An 18,312-nucleotide genomic window follows, 5' to 3' on the forward strand; every position below is an offset into this window, starting at 1 on the left:
TCAGCGGATTAACTGACTGTCAAAGCTAGAAAAGCTTTGTTGTTTGTTCCAGCTTACACCTTATCATTAATTTCCTATGGTGTTAATGCTAACTCGTTACTCACTCACACACACACACACACACACACACACACACACCTACCAATCACAGAATGAAACACTAAATTCAAGAGGTGGATCCAACTCTTTGAAAAATTAAAACTCCTGCCTTGCTCCTGTGTGGATAAACAGGAGCAGGTGTAGTTTGGAGAGAGTCAGTTCAGATTGCACTCCCTGTGGGTGCGGGGATCATAAAGTGTAGATCAATACAGCATGTTTGTTATTCTAAGTTGTTGGTGCATATAATGATCTCTTTTTTTTGTTGTTGTTGTTGTTGTTTTAGTGAAGCTATTATTTTCAAAGGGCTGGTTATAACGTACTTAAAAATCACATCAGGCCAACACATCACAGACACAGTGAATTTTTTTTGGAAAAGAAGTACGGTCTTTTTGCGAGCAGGATTTGTCAACACTTGGCAGCACAACGAAAGGTTTCATTTAAAATACGACGGAGAGAGATTGCATTGCATTTGTCACCTTTCTTTTTCTTTCTTTCTTTCTTTCTTTCTTTCTTTCTTTCTTTCTTTCTTTCTTTCTTTCTTTCTGCCTCTCTGTAGTCCAGGATTGCCTCCCTCCAGCGCGCTATAAGGAAACGATATCGGCACTCCTGGCCTGGCTGCAGAGAGCTGAAGCCAAATTGTCTGTGCCTTCTACAGCCGTCACAGAGTACCCAATCATGGAACAGAGACTACAAGTCATCAAGGTTTGAACTTTCTGTTTGTGTCTGTCTATTTGTCATGTTCAATGCATTTTCTAAAAAAAAAAAAAAAGAAAACACACACACGCACACATCTAAATTTTGACTGCAGGAGGGTTTTTGAACGTTTGGAAAAGAAAAATCTGAGTGTCATTATTTGTTCAGATAACAGTGACATACTGGACCCACCAATGTTTTGAACTGATGTTATTTGTTGTTATTGTTGTTGCAGGACCTTCAAGCAGAGAAGCAAGAGCACCAGAGTGAGGTGGACTACATGGTAAAAACGGCAGAGCAAGTGTTGCAGAAAGCACCGGCCGAGATTGGTCAGAAGTACCGAACTGAGATGGAGAACATCATGGCACGCTGGAGACGCCTTTCTGACCAGCTGGAGGAACACACCCAGAAACTACAGGAGCTCATGGCTAAACTACAGCAGTTCCAGGTTTGTGTGTGTGTGTGTGTGTGTTTGTGTGTGTTTGTGTGTGTATGTCGGTTTGTGTGTGTGCGTGTGTGTATGTGAACCAAGGAAACTGTTTAGGGATTCAGCCACCTCAGATGAGCACATGGTTTCAAGGTCTCAAAACAATGTGTGTGTGCGCTGTTTTTCTTTTTTTTTTTAAACCAAAGCAGAAACATTTTTATGTTTGTCAGTATAAACAGATCGGTTTGAATCCTTTGATAAACTTCTCTCCACTAACCATACACAGAAAAACAACTTATCTTAGCCCCTCCCTAACCTCCAGCAGCTCTGTGAATTCTCACAGTCTATTTCATGCACTCTGGATCCTGAAAAACACCCAGGGGAAACTAGGACACACTGAAATATGGTGATGTTCTTTGTTAAAAAACAACAACAACAACAATAAAAAAACAGATAATATCTTCTATATTTTAACAGAATAAACTTTCAGAGAAATGGAATGAAAGTATGAGAAATAGTTGATATTTTTTCTGCCCTTTTTACAGTACCTTAAGTACAAACTGACCATCATAACTCACCTTTGTAAACAGTGCATATACAGAAATTTACAAATGCATCAGAGTTTACAAACTCTTAACTAACCAAGCTCATTAACTCAAATGAAATAAAGTGAAAAAGGGTTCAGTTTGTGAGTTCTGTATCTAAGTTCATAGTTTGAATGATCGCTGTGCAGTGCCTGCTGATTATGGCAGCACAAGACACACACACACACACACACACACATGCTCAGTGCTGCTCACTGAGGGTCAGATGATTATGTAACTGTGGGTAGAGTCAGGTGAATAGTGCTCTCTACGTTATGTTGCTTGGCAATGCTACCTAACTTGAAGCGTGGAAAACATGAGTGATGTTTGAAGCATGTGCCAACCTTGCTCGTCTCCACGGAGATGACCGCTGTGCGAGTGAAAGGCATGTGAGACCTAGAGAAATGTAGCATTCCAAAATGTATATTTATATTTCAGACTTAGTAGAAAGTCTGAAAAAAAAAAAGTATGGAAAAAAGGTTCTACTGGTCCATAGGTTTTTGTTGATTTTAAAACTTATATTGAGCCTGGACATTAGCAGAGTACAGGAACTTGTACCATGTGAGACCAAAGGATGAAAAGCATAATGGAAATTGATATAATGAAAAACCCCCTTTGAGCCTTTGGGCAGAATGGTTTCACCTCCATCAAATTTTGCAAGACCATTGACATTTCAAGTACTGTTTATTAGTACACAACTCAGATAATAAAAACAAGCAGCGTATTGTATCTAAAACATTCATATTGAAATCTTTACAGAATGATACCAAGACTCTTCAGAAGTGGATGGCAGAAGTTGATGTCTTCCTGAATGAGGAATGGCCAGCACTGGGGGACTCTGAAGCATTGGAGAAACAACTGGAACAGTGCACGGTAAGGCCAGATGTGTCTTTTTGTTTTATTCTATTTCTTTTTGTTTTGTTTAAAAAAAAAAAAAAGAAAAATTCCAGTTAAAATGTGTAGTCCTTTAATGTATGCCTGCCTTTGTGAGGAGACTAAAAGTATTAGAAATAGTTCAAGGTGAACAAAAGCTATGAATGGTCTAAGATGAAGACTGGCTTTTCTGTGGGTTTCAGAACTCACAATAGGTAGATGATTCACTACATCCGTATTAGGAATGCATGTCTGTTTAATGGAAGTCGATAAATTCGGTATAGTAAGTAGCATTAATCTGTTTAGAGGTAGGGAAATTCAGACACTGCAGTTGTGGGTTTTCTGTGGCAATGAACACACAAATACCAAGATTCAACTGGGTCAGAGGACTGGGGACCTAGTTACCAAAGTCATCAGTTATTCTTAAGTTTCTGCTCTGATTCGCCAGGCACTGGTGAATGACATTCATACGGTCCAACCAAGTCTGAATGGAATCAACGAAGTCGGCCAGGCCTTGAAGAGGGAGGCGGAGCCACCCTTTGCGATTAAGATTCAGCAAATGCTTGATGAGCTCAATGCGCAGTGGGAAAACATTTGCAAGCAGGTAAAACACATTACATGCGGAGATAAATAAATAAATAATGCCGAATATTAACCTCTGAAAAACAAGTATTTCAAAAAAATTAGGCCAGCACTTTCCAAAATATTTGAATGGAATAGCTTATTGTGTTCTGAGGCAGTCATACAGCTCTCTGCATCAGACTGATGAGATGTTAGATCCACAGTCAACTGCTATTTGCAAGAGTAAACCTCAAAGCCCCATTATTTAATAATCAGTCTTTTTGTGTTTTATTTTCTTTTAGTTAGAGACCATTTAAAACAAGACCCGGAAAGTTCAGGAATTCACATGCATTGTATGCCTTGGTACACAGTGGAATAGCACAGTTTAATAGCAGTGCAGTTGTGTTTGGAATGTGAACGTTAGCGTAATAGCTAACCAGAACAGGAAGAGTAAATAGGCTTTTATGGTGGTGAAAAAGGAACTCATGGCTCTGACTCGATCCCCTGTGAACAGCCCTCTCTACACTAAAGAGAATGAGTCCAGTGATAAGACTGATCCTATACATTTTATGCAGAGTGTTTGGAGCAGCCTCACAAGGGCTCTTTAATGGTAGCTCTGAGTTCTTAAGATCTGCAAATTGTCTTAAGCTTTTTGCTGTAAATCTCTCTCGCTGTACGTTTGCAATATACAGTCTCTAAGCAAATGCAACTCCTGGTCTATTCATCCAAAGTACTTTCAGCGTCGTGAACAGCAAGGCAAAGGAGGGTGACAGATATTGGGTCTTTTCTGTTGGTTGTCAGAACCGCATGGCGAACACGCCAACTTATTAAGAATATTACTCATCGTTTTAGAAGCTGTGAACTGGAGGGCAAGCAATACTGAGAATATTAAATGTAAATTCAACGAGCTAGAACATCCAGTGATCTCTTCTTTGATCTTCACTTCAGGCTTACGCTAAAAAATCCGCCCTGAAGGGTGGACTGGACAAAACGATAAGCTTGAGGAAGGAGATGCAGGAGATGCAGGAATGGATTACGCAAGCAGAGGAGGAGTACCTTGAGCGAGATTTTCAGTACAAAACCCCTGAGGAACTCCATAAGGGTTTGGAGGAGCTGAAGGTTTGTGGAGCCTCTTACATTCTCAGACAAAAAAAAAAAAAAGAAAAGAACAAAACAACAAAACAAAACTATGAACTTCAATGCATGTGTGTTTAAGCATTCCCTTTGATTTTCTGTAATATACCTCAAACTGCAAAACATCTTAAGAATACTAAACTTACCTCATAGATCATTGTACACATCATATCCATGTGCATTATATGTTGTGGCTTAAGTCAGTATGGAACCTATGTTTATAACTGTAATAGGATATATCAAAAGCATTGCTCCTAATATTATAAAATGAAGCATGATCAGTTGACTTTGGAAAAATCTGGTGGTAGATTTTCGCATCACTCTAGCCAGTGGCTCAGTTTTGCCCTCGCAAGTAGTTAGCATTCCTTCGATGTATGACTCATTTGTTACTCTACTCACACTTAACAGTTTGCTCTTTTTTTCCCCTCTTATGTCTCATTTTATATCCATCTTTCTCGTTTTTGTTGTCAGAGAGCTCAGGAGGAGGTCCATCAAAAGGAAACTAAGGTGAAACTCTTGACTGACGCAGTGAACAGTTTTATCTCCAAGGCCCCGCCCGCGGCTCACGATGCCTTGAAGGCAGAGCTGGATGTTTTGACCAATAACTACCAGCGTCTCTGCAGTCGCCTTGATGGGAAGTGTAAGACACTGGAGGTAAGCGCTCCTTTTACAGCTTATCCTTGAGATGTGCTGATACCTGGCCAGTCTAATGGAGCTTTGTTTCTCTGTGTCCAAACACAGGAGGTGTGGGCCTGCTGGTGTGAACTGCTGTCGTATCTGGAACAGGAGAACGGCTGGATGGATCTCCTCGAAAAGAAACTCGACGAAACAGAGAACTTGCAAGGAGGAATCGAGGAGATTTCCGAGGCTCTGACAGTGAGTGCTGAAGTTGCCTCTAAGGCTGGTTGTACCATTAGATTTTTAGTCCAAAGTTGGTCTTGAAGTTTACGTCATACGTATGTAAGACTCATTTATAGATGGTTCCTAATCTTCAAGTTTCATCTGCACCAATTAGGCATAAGATGTCCTTGTGGTTTCATGAGACTGAGTTCATGAGACTGTCACTGCAAGTAAAGATGGAACAAAGTAATACATCTTTTGAGGAAAAGGGCAGAAAACTCATGAACTCTATTTCAAAATCCCATGACTGGAAATTGTGAATTTAAGGAGTCAGCACACCATAATAGGCACTACCTGAGAATTGCCTCCCAAAAGGTCATTTTAACAGACTCTTTTTCCCAAAATGTGCTGATGGTGGACACATAAGGGAGGCAAACTCTAGCCTAGCACATATATGATCCACATGTTTACATGGGCTATATTTTTTGTCCACTTATATGTCTATAAGTATTCTTACCCTAACGATTGTGGAATTTACTTACACGGGCTGGTTGCTGTAAAATCCCTTAAGCCTTGAACTGTGAGATTTGGGTTAAAGTTAGATACTAATTAGAGTAACTATTGATATTCAAATGCATGTTTGAATGTAGTGTCACTTTTCAGTCCATAGAGACCATGATAAGAGAGCATCCTGAGTACAATCGGAACCAAATCCGGGAACTGGCACAGACCTTAATGGATGGCAGAGTCCTGGATGAGCTGATCCATAAAAAGGTGGAGGACTACAACACCCGCTGGGATGAACTGATGCAAAGGGTAAGGTCCCTCAATCTCTCTTTCTTTCACACATGCCCTCTCTCCCACACACACACAGTCACACACACACATACACACTCTCTCTCTCTCTCTCTCTCTCTCTCTCTCTCTTTCAGACACACACACACATACACACATACTCACTCTCTGTCTCTCTTTCTCTCTGTCTCTTTCTCTCTTTTTCAGACACATACTCACACACACACACACACACTCACAAGGACATACACATGCGCACACACAGCAGTGAGAACACAGTTGTTTCATTGGCCCAGTTGAGTTGTCTCTGCTTTGTGCTCTCTGTAGATTTACTGTGTATTCATTCGAAGATTGCTGCAGAGGTTTTTCTTTTGGAATTTATGCAATGATGTTTTTGCTAAACGCTAAACCTAAAGTGTATAGTACTTCTCTTAACCACAAAAAACAGGCAGTGTTCCAGTGGAAAAAACAGAATGGCACATTTGACAATATTTGTTAGATCTTAGAAATGATATACATATCAGTCTTTAGAGGTAATAGTGGTTAATATTCATTCATTCCATTAAGACATTAAGACATTAAGACAATGTAAATGAGTGTCTAGACCTGCGTCTTTTTAGTGTCTGAGAGTAGAGCTCTGGGGTCATGCTTTATTTACAGGCATTGGAGTAAAGGCTTTTTACACCTCTAAAAAAGTATTCAGAAATGTCTCACGGAAACCTTATGAATCCTTTGCCACCAAGAAGTTACAAACAGTTTACACAATGCAGGGAGTCATATTCATTCAGTGTTTACAATATGGTTTCTTTTTATGTAGCAGCGTTTTGACTTATAAGCTTAAAGACATGTTGTTGTTTTAAAGGGAATAGAATGTGCTTAAATAAAGTATTATCAAATTTTACAAACTAACATGTAATTATAAATGCTCAGATGGTTTGTGCTTTAAAAGTAAAACTTAACTTATATAACTTAACATAAGAGTCAGTAATTAACAGGGATTCACTGTAAATGAACAACAAATGAAAAACATCAGTGCATATTTCACTGAGAAAATATATAGTAGTGTAAAGTAGTAGTGGAAGCTGAATTTGAGGGAGAGAGTGAATATATTGAAAAAAAAAAAAAAAAGTTAATTAAAATGTGAGTTGCCTCAGAAAGCATCTTATCTGTTAAGCCTGAATCTACCAGGAGGAGATGAGGACCAGAGTGCGTAACGGGCAGCAGAGCAGGAACTGATTATGGGGTTAACGAGATACAGATATGAGGTGGGCACCAAATTAAGTGTATACAAAGACAGTTTCTGCACATTGATTCCAGACAGCAAAAAGGTGAGCACTAGATGTTTTCTTTTAATAACACCCAATCAGATGTGAGATGGAAGAAATTGAAGTTAGTGAGCCAGGCACCGAATCTGCTAAATGACGTAGCACACTATTTTCTAGTGGGTCAGAGAGCATATTGGAGTTTGGTGTCCCGTGTGATAATAACTAGAAACCCAGTTATCATTCTTGGCTTAAGACTTTAAAAGTTTAATCTACTGTCAAGTGCTAATACATTGCATTAGGCCTGATAGAGTTATGTTAGTTCTGATGTCACAATAGCTTTGATATAGTCATATTGGATATGATGTCACAATAGCTTTGATGTAATTGTATTGGTCATGATGTCACATCAGCTTTGATGCAGTTACATTGGTTATGTCGCATTAGTTTTGCAACTCGTGCAGGCATGAATTTCGTCATTGTTTAAAACACTACCAGTGATTCAACTTTGTTAGTGACAACTGACTTTTCTGATTATACAAATAATTCACAAAATGATGATGGCCCAGTTATGCACATTTTGTGACAATGTTTATAAATTATACTTAAAACCTGTCACATGATGAATGTTATAAATGATGTCTAATGTCTAATGTGAAAGAATATATGATGTGTTTCAGGTAAGGCGAGAGTGGGGCTGTATGCAAATTAGCATGTTGGACAGGTAACTTTAAAAGAGACATGTTGAACTGACTATGGTGCGAATGAGACCTTACTGTTCACCAGAGGAATATCCCTCATATTAATCATTAGTCATGTTAGCAACACTACAACTTAGTACACTCTCTGCCATCTGAGAGAACTACTGAAGCTAAACACAGCACAGCAAGTTGACTGTAATCTCACACCCAATTTGCTGGTCTCGGTAACGAGCAATATCAACTGTCGCTCATTGGTGTCTTCCACACCCTCTTTCAAACTGTACATAAACTGCCTGAAAACACTTGATGTGCCAATACTAATGAGGCATATGCCTCCAGAGCTTTGCCCATCCTCAGATAGTCAGATCATAAAATGGGTCTGATTTGCCATGCAAGCCAGTTCCTTTAAACAGCAGGTCATTATCGAAAACGTGCGGATGCTGGAAGCGTGTCAGCGACTGCAGGGTGTCTTGGAACGTGTGGACGGCATCGTTTTAGATTGCAGGAAGTGGGAAGTGACAGTAACGCTGATGCTCGGACACATTGTTTGAGTGGCTGGCTGTTTTACAGACCGGCTGTGCTGGACCCAAACAATACGACAGGACTGGCCAGGGACACTGTTATTAATCAGTATACGAGGGCTTTTTAAGTGAACGGACAGGGAGGAAATTAAACTGAACTGAAAAAAAATAATTGAAAAGGATGTTAAGAGGATGGAAAGACAAACATAGAGGGAAGCTGTAAAGAAACAATACAGAGGGGGTCTGAGATGGGATGAAACTCATTTCAAAAGCTTTTTTTTTTTTTTTTTTTAAAGAAGTTTGACACATCTCCTTTTTTTACCTCACTGATTAACAATCACTATGGACAAGAAGTGCAAATTTGCAGATTCAGTTTCACTTCCAAATGAGTCAGGAAGGGAAATGAAGCAGATGAGGGCGGTTGATTGGTCCGACGGAAAGTTCTGGGTTGCTGGAGATGCAGTATATGACTGATTTTGGAACATCTTTTTGTGCCACCAGCCTTTTTTTCTACCCAGTGTGTCCCAATGCACAAACCTGCACCTTAGGGTTGTACTCAGTTCATATGTGCTACAGTCAGAGAGTAATCTGTCAGTTTGATCAGACGGATTTGAATTAAGTTCAGTTTGTGTTGTTCGAATGCACATTACATATTCTTGTCACGTGGCTCATTCAGTTCAAGTTCCCGACATGAAAAGGAGCCGATTGAGGTACATGTGGATTTGGGTGTTCTCACACACATACAGAGCAGGTTGACTGATACTTCAGATGCGTTGTATTACTTGTTTCCTGTGACAGTGTAGTATTGTTGCACACATTGTTAGATGTCTTATGTCTATTACGCTTATTGTCGTGCCCTGCTGATATGTCACATGATTTTTATTCCCTTTTGATGGTCAGTGAAATACAACCTTATCCGTTACTACGCAGGCAGTATTGTGATTATTATGGGTGGGGTATTATGCGCTCTCTCTTCCCAGGCCTTGCAGAGACGGCAGCAGCTGGAGAAGAATTTACAGTGGGCCAGGGAAAACGACAGAACCCTCCAACTCATCATGGAGTCCCTCAATACCACTGACAGACACTTGACTGCTTACCTAGCCGACAACATTGATGCAGCACAAATACCTCAGGAAGCGCAGGTGTGTATTTAATGCGCCCTCTGCCCCCCCCCCCCCCTTCCGCACACTCTCTGTTGCAGACTGGCATCAAAAGCCCATAAAAACGTCTGCAAACTCGACTCAGCATCCCACATAATCTCTGCGGGCTCGCGTCAGGACCTCATGCAATCTGTGCAAACTCAAATTAGAATTTTATAATCTGCTCTTAGTCTGTGAATTGGTCTTTTTTTATGAAACTGAAAGGAATCATTTTCTTAAGTAATCCTATTTTAGTAGTTAAAAACTGTGAAGTCTTAGAATTTGAAAGCACCTTGAATGATTTGAAGCACTACTCAATACACTGGTATTTCTGCCTTTTAATATTCCATGTAGGCCTACATATCAATTCATACAACTTTTCTTTTGTCCATACATTTCTAAAAGTATAGAAAAGGAAAAGGCAACTTTGTAGTAGTTCTCGTGATATAGTAATTGTAGCCAATATATAAATCCATATTTTAACAACTCCAACCTTTGATGACGAGTCATCCACAGTGTAATGTGAGTTTTCATTTCCAGATTAAACAAGCTACCTGAGATCCTTAAAAAGACTCTTCAGTTATTGGAAGCAGGACTCCAAACTTTACATTCAGATAAATCCTAAAATGTACGCCCCTTGCCATTCGCAAGAGCAAAACCATTTCATTTTATTAGTTTCCGAGGACAATTTAGTTCCAGTAACACAAGTCCAAATAGGCTTCCTTCACAGATATCATTCTAAAGCACTTTTTTTGACCACACATTTATTTTTCCACAAAACATATGTCTTTATCAGTAGGATGTCCTTTTCAGCAGCTGCTAAAGAGTTATTCCATTTACTCTGAGTGCTACCCTAATTATTTCAATCAATATTTGGATTGCTTACCTGCAGTGCTACTAACGTATTCAGTTTGGTGAAGATCTCTCTACCCATCAGGTGTATGAAGACATTCAGTATAAAATCCCTGGGTCAATTACAGAGTATATTTACAAAAAGTGATGAGACTCCCCCCCCCCCCCCCCAAAAAAAAAGAGGCAATACCGTTTTGTATTCATGGAACAAAGAAATAAGAGGAACGAAAGAAAAGGCACATACTAAATTAGGTTGGACACATGCAACGGAAGCAGTCAGACACACGCACAGACACATAGATATAATTTCAGATTCAATCTCTGTATTAATGAATAGCTTTCGTTCGGCAGAAAATTCAAACGGAATTGAACGGCCATGAGGTGACCCTGAATGATATGAAGAAGAAGAGTAAAGACATGGACACATCAGAAAGAGCACAAGCCCAGATTGATGCTACATGTGTGAGTGAAAGGAAAACCTACTATGTGGCATGACACAAATAATCATTTTCTTTTGCCTGCAATACTTCAGTAAAACACTTGTTTCTCTGTGCCTGACACACTTTTGAATGTCTACACAAATGAAAGAATAACAGGGTTTTTTTTGTTTTGTTTTTTTACCTTCAGTGCTACCTTGATATTTTTTCCTTCTTTCAGAATAAACTTCAGGAGGTGAAAGTGAAGTTCAGACTTTTCCAGAAGCCAGCTAACTTTGACCAGCGTTTGAAGGATTGTGAAAGTGTACTTGAAGAGGTGAAAAAACAGCTGGGAGTTTTAAGCATTCGCAGTGTGGAACAGGAAGTTGTACAGTCACAGTTGGAACAATGTATGGTAAGTCATCTCATATAGGTTCATAATGCTTCAGTGGACAGAGGGAAACTATATGAACACTATATCTTTACTGTTTATGTCTTTAATAAACACAAAAAACTGCAGACAAATTTAAACACCATCTTCTGTGCCCTCCACAAAAGACTTTAACGTCACTGTGTGAAAGGAATGCGTCTGAGTTTGTGGGTTTTTTTGTAGGGAGGCCAATTGTTCCTCACAGACCAGGAGATCTGTATGAGAACATTTTAAAGAGACTGAATATACCATTAAACAGGGGTAATCAACATGAGGTTTGTGCGTCACTTGTGACTCCAAGCGCACTCTCCTTTGACTGAGTCACCATCACACAATTCATTGTCAAAAAAACATCAGCATTTCTAACCAGTAATGCAGTTGATCAACTGATCGTTATAGCATTGCTCAGCCCATTGTTGGTGTGCGTTTTCAGAAAAATAAATAGATAAATGAATGAATAAATAAATGACAGCGCTGTGTGTGTGTGTGTGGGGGGGGGGGGGTCAGATTTTCAGCATTGGCTAGTTTTTTTACGTTCAGTCACAGAGCACCTTAGATGGTAAACAAAGAGAAGGGACTGATGGCTTTACTCAGAGAAGACCCTGAAACTGCAGAGTTTTTCTCATGTAACCATATATTGCAACAAAAACAACGGTGCAACAAGCTGACAGCAGCAGAGCTGAAAGACACGGGGGGGGCGGGGGGGGTGTGATATGAAATTGTCTGCTACTTATTACTGTATCAGCTCAAAGCATGTAATCCCCCAAGAGTGATCAAGTAATTCACAACAGGGATAATTTGACAGGAAGTAGAACCTCCAGATTCCACTGATGGCTTAATACTGACGTTTGATCTTCGCGTCTTATCTGTACGTCCGAGACCGATCTTCTCCCTTCTGATTTGAAGCAGCCAATTAACCATGATGGTATATCTCTTTACACATCTATGCTATGGTAAGTTTGGAAGTTGAAGGCTAGTCTCATGTTAGTCTCCCCATTCGTCTTTTTGCGTGAAACGCAACTCTCTCCAACTTAAGGCATTTCCAACTGTAGCTTACACTTGTGGCAGACTATGTAATAACCTGTTAATAACATAATAACTACTGTAATAGCTTAATCAATTTGTACTGATTGTGTAAATTTCCAAAAAGTTTAATACATTTTTTTTTCCATTTTACTGTTTTGTTTTGATGACTGAAAACTTTTATCATGCACTATTTATTGTGGTTATGTCTTAAATCTGAAAACACGGCTCACAGCTGCCAACCGTTTACCTTTTCTTTTACTGTCTTGTGTCCTGGACATTTAATGAAACCTGTACGGTTGACCTGGTTGCCCCAGATCTACCTGAGGAACACAAACAAAACTCTCAAACTGTGAAAGGCCCTGGAGTGTGGAACTAGAATGGTTCTTCCGAGGATTGTCAGTCAAAGCCCCGAGGTGAAACTGAGGTTAAACGGAATTTAAGTGAGCTTAGAGCTCTGTTACACTGACAGTGCTTTGACTTGACTTTTTCTGTGTTTTTTGTGCTTACTCTCAACTAGCCTTTTCTAAATCTCTCAACTCTCAGCCTGACTGCCACAGATACTTTCTGGGTCATGACACCAGTGAAACCAGTCTATTTTGTGGATGAACCAATAACTCTATGTTTGCAAACCAAAATCCTCCAATTTCCTCCAAACGAGGGGCAAGCATCTCCCGCCATCACATGAAGATAAACACATCGCTCTGACAATAGTATGTCAGTTTCACAAGCTGCCATGGGAACTGGTGGCAGTAGTGAGCTTAATACAAATTAAAGGCAAAGCAGGATGAACTGTCATAGAATCGTTGGGTGGCAGTTGTGTGCTGTGTCTGAAGTGTTTTTAGATTAACAATGTGATTCTCATATTATGATAGCAAACATGCTGTCAGAGTTTGCAACCATTGTTAGTACATGATTTCCAGGTAAAGAAATAATGTGAATAGGGAGATAAAATGGGTGTTCATCAGTTTGGTAGGAAAAAAAAGACTGTATTGACCTTATTAGGTCAGAGGTCGGAAGACAACTTCTAAATCCAAGAAGTCACGAAGAATGAAGCTCGCTCTTTCTCTCTCTCTCTCTCGCTCTCTCTCTCGCTCTCTCTCTCTCTCTCTCGCTCTCCCTTTCCTCCTCTGTCCCTCTGGTTTACTGCCTCCTCAAAGATAAATGAGATGTTGTTCTTGCAAACTAAACATCTCTCATTTTCCCAAAATCACAAGGGCACTCTCCTTAACTGTGAATACGCTTTCATAAATCATTCAAACACATTAAGAAACTTATGTACAAACATTCCTAACTCCTAGTATGTGATTTGAGAATTTCATTCTCAGAGGCCAACTCTTTGACTCCATAGGAAATTTATTACAATGTCAGAAAATGAATACATTATTTATGCTGTGTTAAAAAATGCAAATTATTACATTCCTGATGTAATTCTTATGTTATTAGTAATTAGACTACTTCAGCTGTGATTTTAATGGGGAAAAAGGGTGTTTGACACATTTCTGCAATGTAAGGGAGCGTTTACACAGGTTTGGCCCTTAGAGACATAGAGGCCGATCATTTTCTTTTTGAAGTTGGTGGTTTTCATAATCTTTCTAACATACATGTATGTGTCCCTTGATCTTGTAGAAGTTGTATAAAACTCTCAGTGAGGTGAAATCTGAGGTGGAGACGGTAATAAAGACAGGACGACAGATTGTTCAGAGGCAGCAGACTGAGCAGCCTAAGGAGCTGGATGACAGATTGACGGCACTCAAACTCTTATACAATGATTTAGGTGCACAGGTAAGTGAACCGTCTCTGTCTGCACCGTACTGCAGAGCTGTGCTTTTATTCTTTTGTCATTAGTATTGTGGCTGAGCCAAGCAAGCCCCACAGAGACTGAAGACATCATTACAATTGTTTGTAAGAACATTACAAACAATTATCTCGTCGTAGTTGCCTTTGACTGTTTTGTAAGAGTTGTAACTGAACATAATTGGTACAGATGTAAATATTGTAGGATCTATTCCACATAAAAAATGACTTTAATCAAAACAAGTTCACAGAGGTTTCGCAGAGGAGCTGAGTATTGGTTTGTCTGTATTTCCATCACCGATCGACAACCAAGATGTCATTTGGATATAAATTTGATGTGGAACATTTTTCAGAAAAAAACCAAAAAAAAAACCCATAATTTTAGCAGATGTTGCCTTTTGTTTACTTTGAAGTTTATCTCTATCCTGGATGTTGGAAAGACATCTTCTGAAAGATGTATATTATGTCTGCCATTGGTTAATTCTCTATTTATTTGAAAACATAATTCAAAGGTTAGGTGCCATGCCCCCCCCCCCTTTCATCTGTTGTATATAACTGAAGAGATAAAACTGCTACTTTTTCATCAGTTTGATTGATTGATTGATTGATTGATTAGAATGGCTCTCCTCATGTAGGGGACAATATGTCACATAGTTTGATATTGTTTGAGAGAAACAAATATATGCATATGTGAAAATTTGATACATAGAGGTTCTGAATATGCATGGGTTTTATATACACATGTCGTGCTGGAGGTTGTCCTCGGTGACAGTCAGTGGCTATCTCTTGACCATCTCTGTCTAGGCCTGATGCAGGGATGGTGGAGTGTAGTGACTGACTGATTCCCTGAGTCCAGCTGTATGTGTGCAGGTAACTGAGGGAAAGCAAGAGCTGGAGAAGATACTGAAGTTGTTGAGGAAATTGCGTAAGGAGCTGAACAGCCTGACAGAGTGGTTGGCAGCGACAGACGGAGAGCTGACACGCCGGTCGGCAGTGGAGGGGATGCCAAGTGATTTGGAGGCGGAGCTGGCATGGGCAAAGGTGGGCGTGGTATTTCCTGGAATACACCAGTTTTGGGATGGGAGGGGAGGGGAGGGGGCCTCTGAATACATCACACCAGGCTAACAATGACAAGACCTTCACAGTTTTGCTCTGGAGGAAGAAGAAAACCTTCCCACACACATGGGCTTGTGACTTTGGAGAAATACTGCCAAACAAAGAAGTGATATAATTGTTCCCTGCTTACTTTTACTGAATCTGTATGTTGAAGATTTAATAGTTGAAGAAACTGAACTAGATAGGACATCAAAGGTATTTTCCACGTCCTCTGGTGACATGAATTCTGAAGTGGTAGTGAAATGATATTCAGTTCACATGGAAACCTTGAGCAAGGGACTTTAGACTGTGCTAAACAATGTCCAAGGTCATTGTTCTTGGGAAGAATCCCTGCAGAAATCCTTTATGCATATAGACTCAATCCTTTATGCATATAGACTCAACTTATTACAATAAGTTGTGCACAAAAGAAAGTACGAATACCTCTGCATTTATTCAAAGCTGAGCAGGGGACAGTTTAAAACTGTTAGCATTTGGAAATGAACAGTGAGGTGTGCTTCAACCAACCCGTGGGCTGCTTGTTTGCTATCAAACATTGTCCCTGTAACATTAGGATACACTCCTATTAACGTCAATAAATACTAAACATTGTGTAATTGAGAGATTTCTTTTTTTAAAGCGTATATCGTCTACAGTGATAAATAATATTTTCTCCACATCGTTTTTGTTTCCATACTGATGAAATTGTGCTATCAGATACTCTCTGGCAAACTGACTAATATAAAGTTAGTTATTTTAAAATATTTAACACATCTCATGTTTATTAATTCATTAATGTGTCTTTTAAGCCCTGGTATATTGCAGGGTGTCTTCCCAAAATTTGATAAAACTGTGTAGACAAGATTTCTGAAAGTGCTTGACCTTGAAGGAGAAGGATGATGGATTGATTCCTTGGAATTCACCCCTGAAAAACATTCATTTGAGTCTGTCTTCTTGATCTGCGAGGCTAAACTGACACTGATCACGCAGTTACTCTATTTGATTTTAATCCTGAGATTAAAGATTAATCGTAATCGTAAAATAATGAAGATTGGCTCCAGAGTAGTCTTCAGACTATACAGGCTAGCTGTCCTTTTTTTTTTTGAAAGATAAAAAACTGTGCGCAGTAACATCATTAGGATATCCCCTCGCTAAACCATACACCCAGAGAGTAACACCACCCTTCTCCACCTTTCTCCACCCAGGCCACACAGGAGGACACAGAGAAGCACAAACCTCAGCTGCAGGGGGTGACGGAGCTGGCGGAGATGTTGAAGACGGTGCTCCGTGGGCAGGAGAGCCTGATCGATGACAAAGTCAGCCTGTTGAACTGTAACTGGATCGCCGTGACGTCACGGAGTGAGCAGTGGTTGAATCTGCTGCTGGTGAGTTCTGTGTGGTGGGAGGGGAAAAGTGTTTTTTTTTTTCTGAAGGCTTTCGTTGTTTTTATTCACGCGACTTTGTTCTACCTCTTCACTCAGGTATTGAGTTTACAATGCGCAACACACTGTTGTAATCTGTTCCACTTAAATGTTTTCATTTTACTACCCTAAAATGGCTATAATTGCAAAATAAAGCCTTGCCTTTCTCCTATTTATTTTAAATGAATTGTGCATGCCTGTACATACTTGTACTTACACATACTTATACTTTTTGGGGAGGTCAACACTCAAAACAGTTGCGTTTTCATTCTATTCAAAAACTTGTGAAATTCAGCCCCGGAGCAGTGATTTAGCTGGTCTGCCAGTGGAATGCAACAGTTTATCTGTGTTTTTGTACTCGCTGTACCTTGAGGGGGTCAACAACACTGAGTTTATGTGAAAGAAAAGAAGAGATTCAAAAGATTCATTGTTTTCACCAGAATCATTATGCTGTCGTACACACAGGATTACCAGCGTCAAATGGAAATGCTAGATGAGAACATTGGTCAGATCAATACCTGGATGAATCGAGCTGAGACGTTGTTGGATAAGTCTGAAAGCCAAGGAGGCATGGACAATGTCATTCAGGTTTGTGACTGTTCATTTTTGATGAGCCAGATTGTTTTTTTTGTTTGTTTGTTTTTTTTAACAAATGCATGAGGACACTTTTTATCAAGTCCTAGTAAGGCAGTGTAGTATGTTTCTCACTTAACTGAAAGTTCTGTAGTTTAGCTAAAGGCTGTAGGTGGTTAAAGCTTACATTCACATTGAGAAGAGACTGTATTTCTTTGATTGAATTCGTTTTGCTGTCTACCTTACCACATTTTCTAATCATTGAATGTCAATGTCCCAGAGACAAAACTAATTAAAATATGTATTAATTTACACTGCAACATCTCATTCCAGTGAAAGATCCAACCTTTAGGTCTGGTTTCTGAGACTTTCGTTCCTCCTAGACTAAATGATGTTGTCATGGAGATCCTTTACTCAGGACACAAGGACTGTTGATGTGTTATTCAAGATTACATGGTCTTACTAAGGCAGAAGACAAAGGAAGTATGTGGAGTGTATCGGTATGAGAGAAAATGTGTGGGGACACACTCAGATTGTTATGGTGAATTCACAGAAATGATCAACTGGCAGCAGAGAGAGGAAGGTCGTTGTTTACTCAGTTCCAAAACGATCAGAAGACATATCTTTTACAAACCTCAAATCATTCCATGTTTACGGTTGGGATTTCATTTGCTTGGGAATTCAAAGTTTTATTTTAATCTGACATCAAGACGTTTTCAAACTAGAATCATTGAAGATGAACATATTCAACTGGTTTGGATCTCTGAGCATGTATTTAAAATTTATTATGACTCACGAAAAAAAAAAACTAACTTTATTTCTTCAGGGGTCCGTGTCCTGCAGATATTGGTTCCAGCTAAGCAGTAAAACCCTGGGAATAAGTAATTATGTCACACCTGGGGCTAAGTAGGGAGGCTAATTTGTTAGATTATGTGTCATAGTGTTCAGCTGAAATAATATAAATAGCTGTAGGACATACTGCCCTTAAGACCCTATTTAAATTCTACTGTTACTTAAAGGAAGGCTCTGTGACTCATGCATCAGCTCCACATGCATCTTTAAGACCTACAGCAGTG

At 39.6% G+C, this 18,312-nt stretch overlaps 1 protein-coding gene across 1 annotated transcript in view; it reads left to right on the forward strand.

The window, feature by feature from the left end:
- dmd (dystrophin) overlaps positions 1–18,312 on the forward strand; it is a 97,517-nt gene that overhangs the window by 21,051 nt on the left and 58,154 nt on the right. The window contains exons 17-31 of the mRNA XM_030779481.1: positions 656–801; positions 1,028–1,240; positions 2,563–2,676; positions 3,125–3,280; positions 4,186–4,356; positions 4,843–5,025; positions 5,113–5,247; positions 5,875–6,027; positions 9,471–9,632; positions 10,833–10,943; positions 11,139–11,312; positions 13,980–14,135; positions 15,018–15,188; positions 16,448–16,627; positions 17,129–17,251. Coding sequence (XP_030635341.1) covers positions 656–801; positions 1,028–1,240; positions 2,563–2,676; positions 3,125–3,280; positions 4,186–4,356; positions 4,843–5,025; positions 5,113–5,247; positions 5,875–6,027; positions 9,471–9,632; positions 10,833–10,943; positions 11,139–11,312; positions 13,980–14,135; positions 15,018–15,188; positions 16,448–16,627; positions 17,129–17,251 — 2,348 coding nt within the window. The remainder of the gene's footprint in view (positions 1–655; positions 802–1,027; positions 1,241–2,562; positions 2,677–3,124; positions 3,281–4,185; positions 4,357–4,842; positions 5,026–5,112; positions 5,248–5,874; positions 6,028–9,470; positions 9,633–10,832; positions 10,944–11,138; positions 11,313–13,979; positions 14,136–15,017; positions 15,189–16,447; positions 16,628–17,128; positions 17,252–18,312) is intronic.

Source organism: Chanos chanos, chromosome 7, assembly GCF_902362185.1.
Source record: "Chanos chanos chromosome 7, fChaCha1.1, whole genome shotgun sequence".
Lineage (NCBI taxonomy): Eukaryota > Metazoa > Chordata > Actinopteri > Gonorynchiformes > Chanidae > Chanos > Chanos chanos.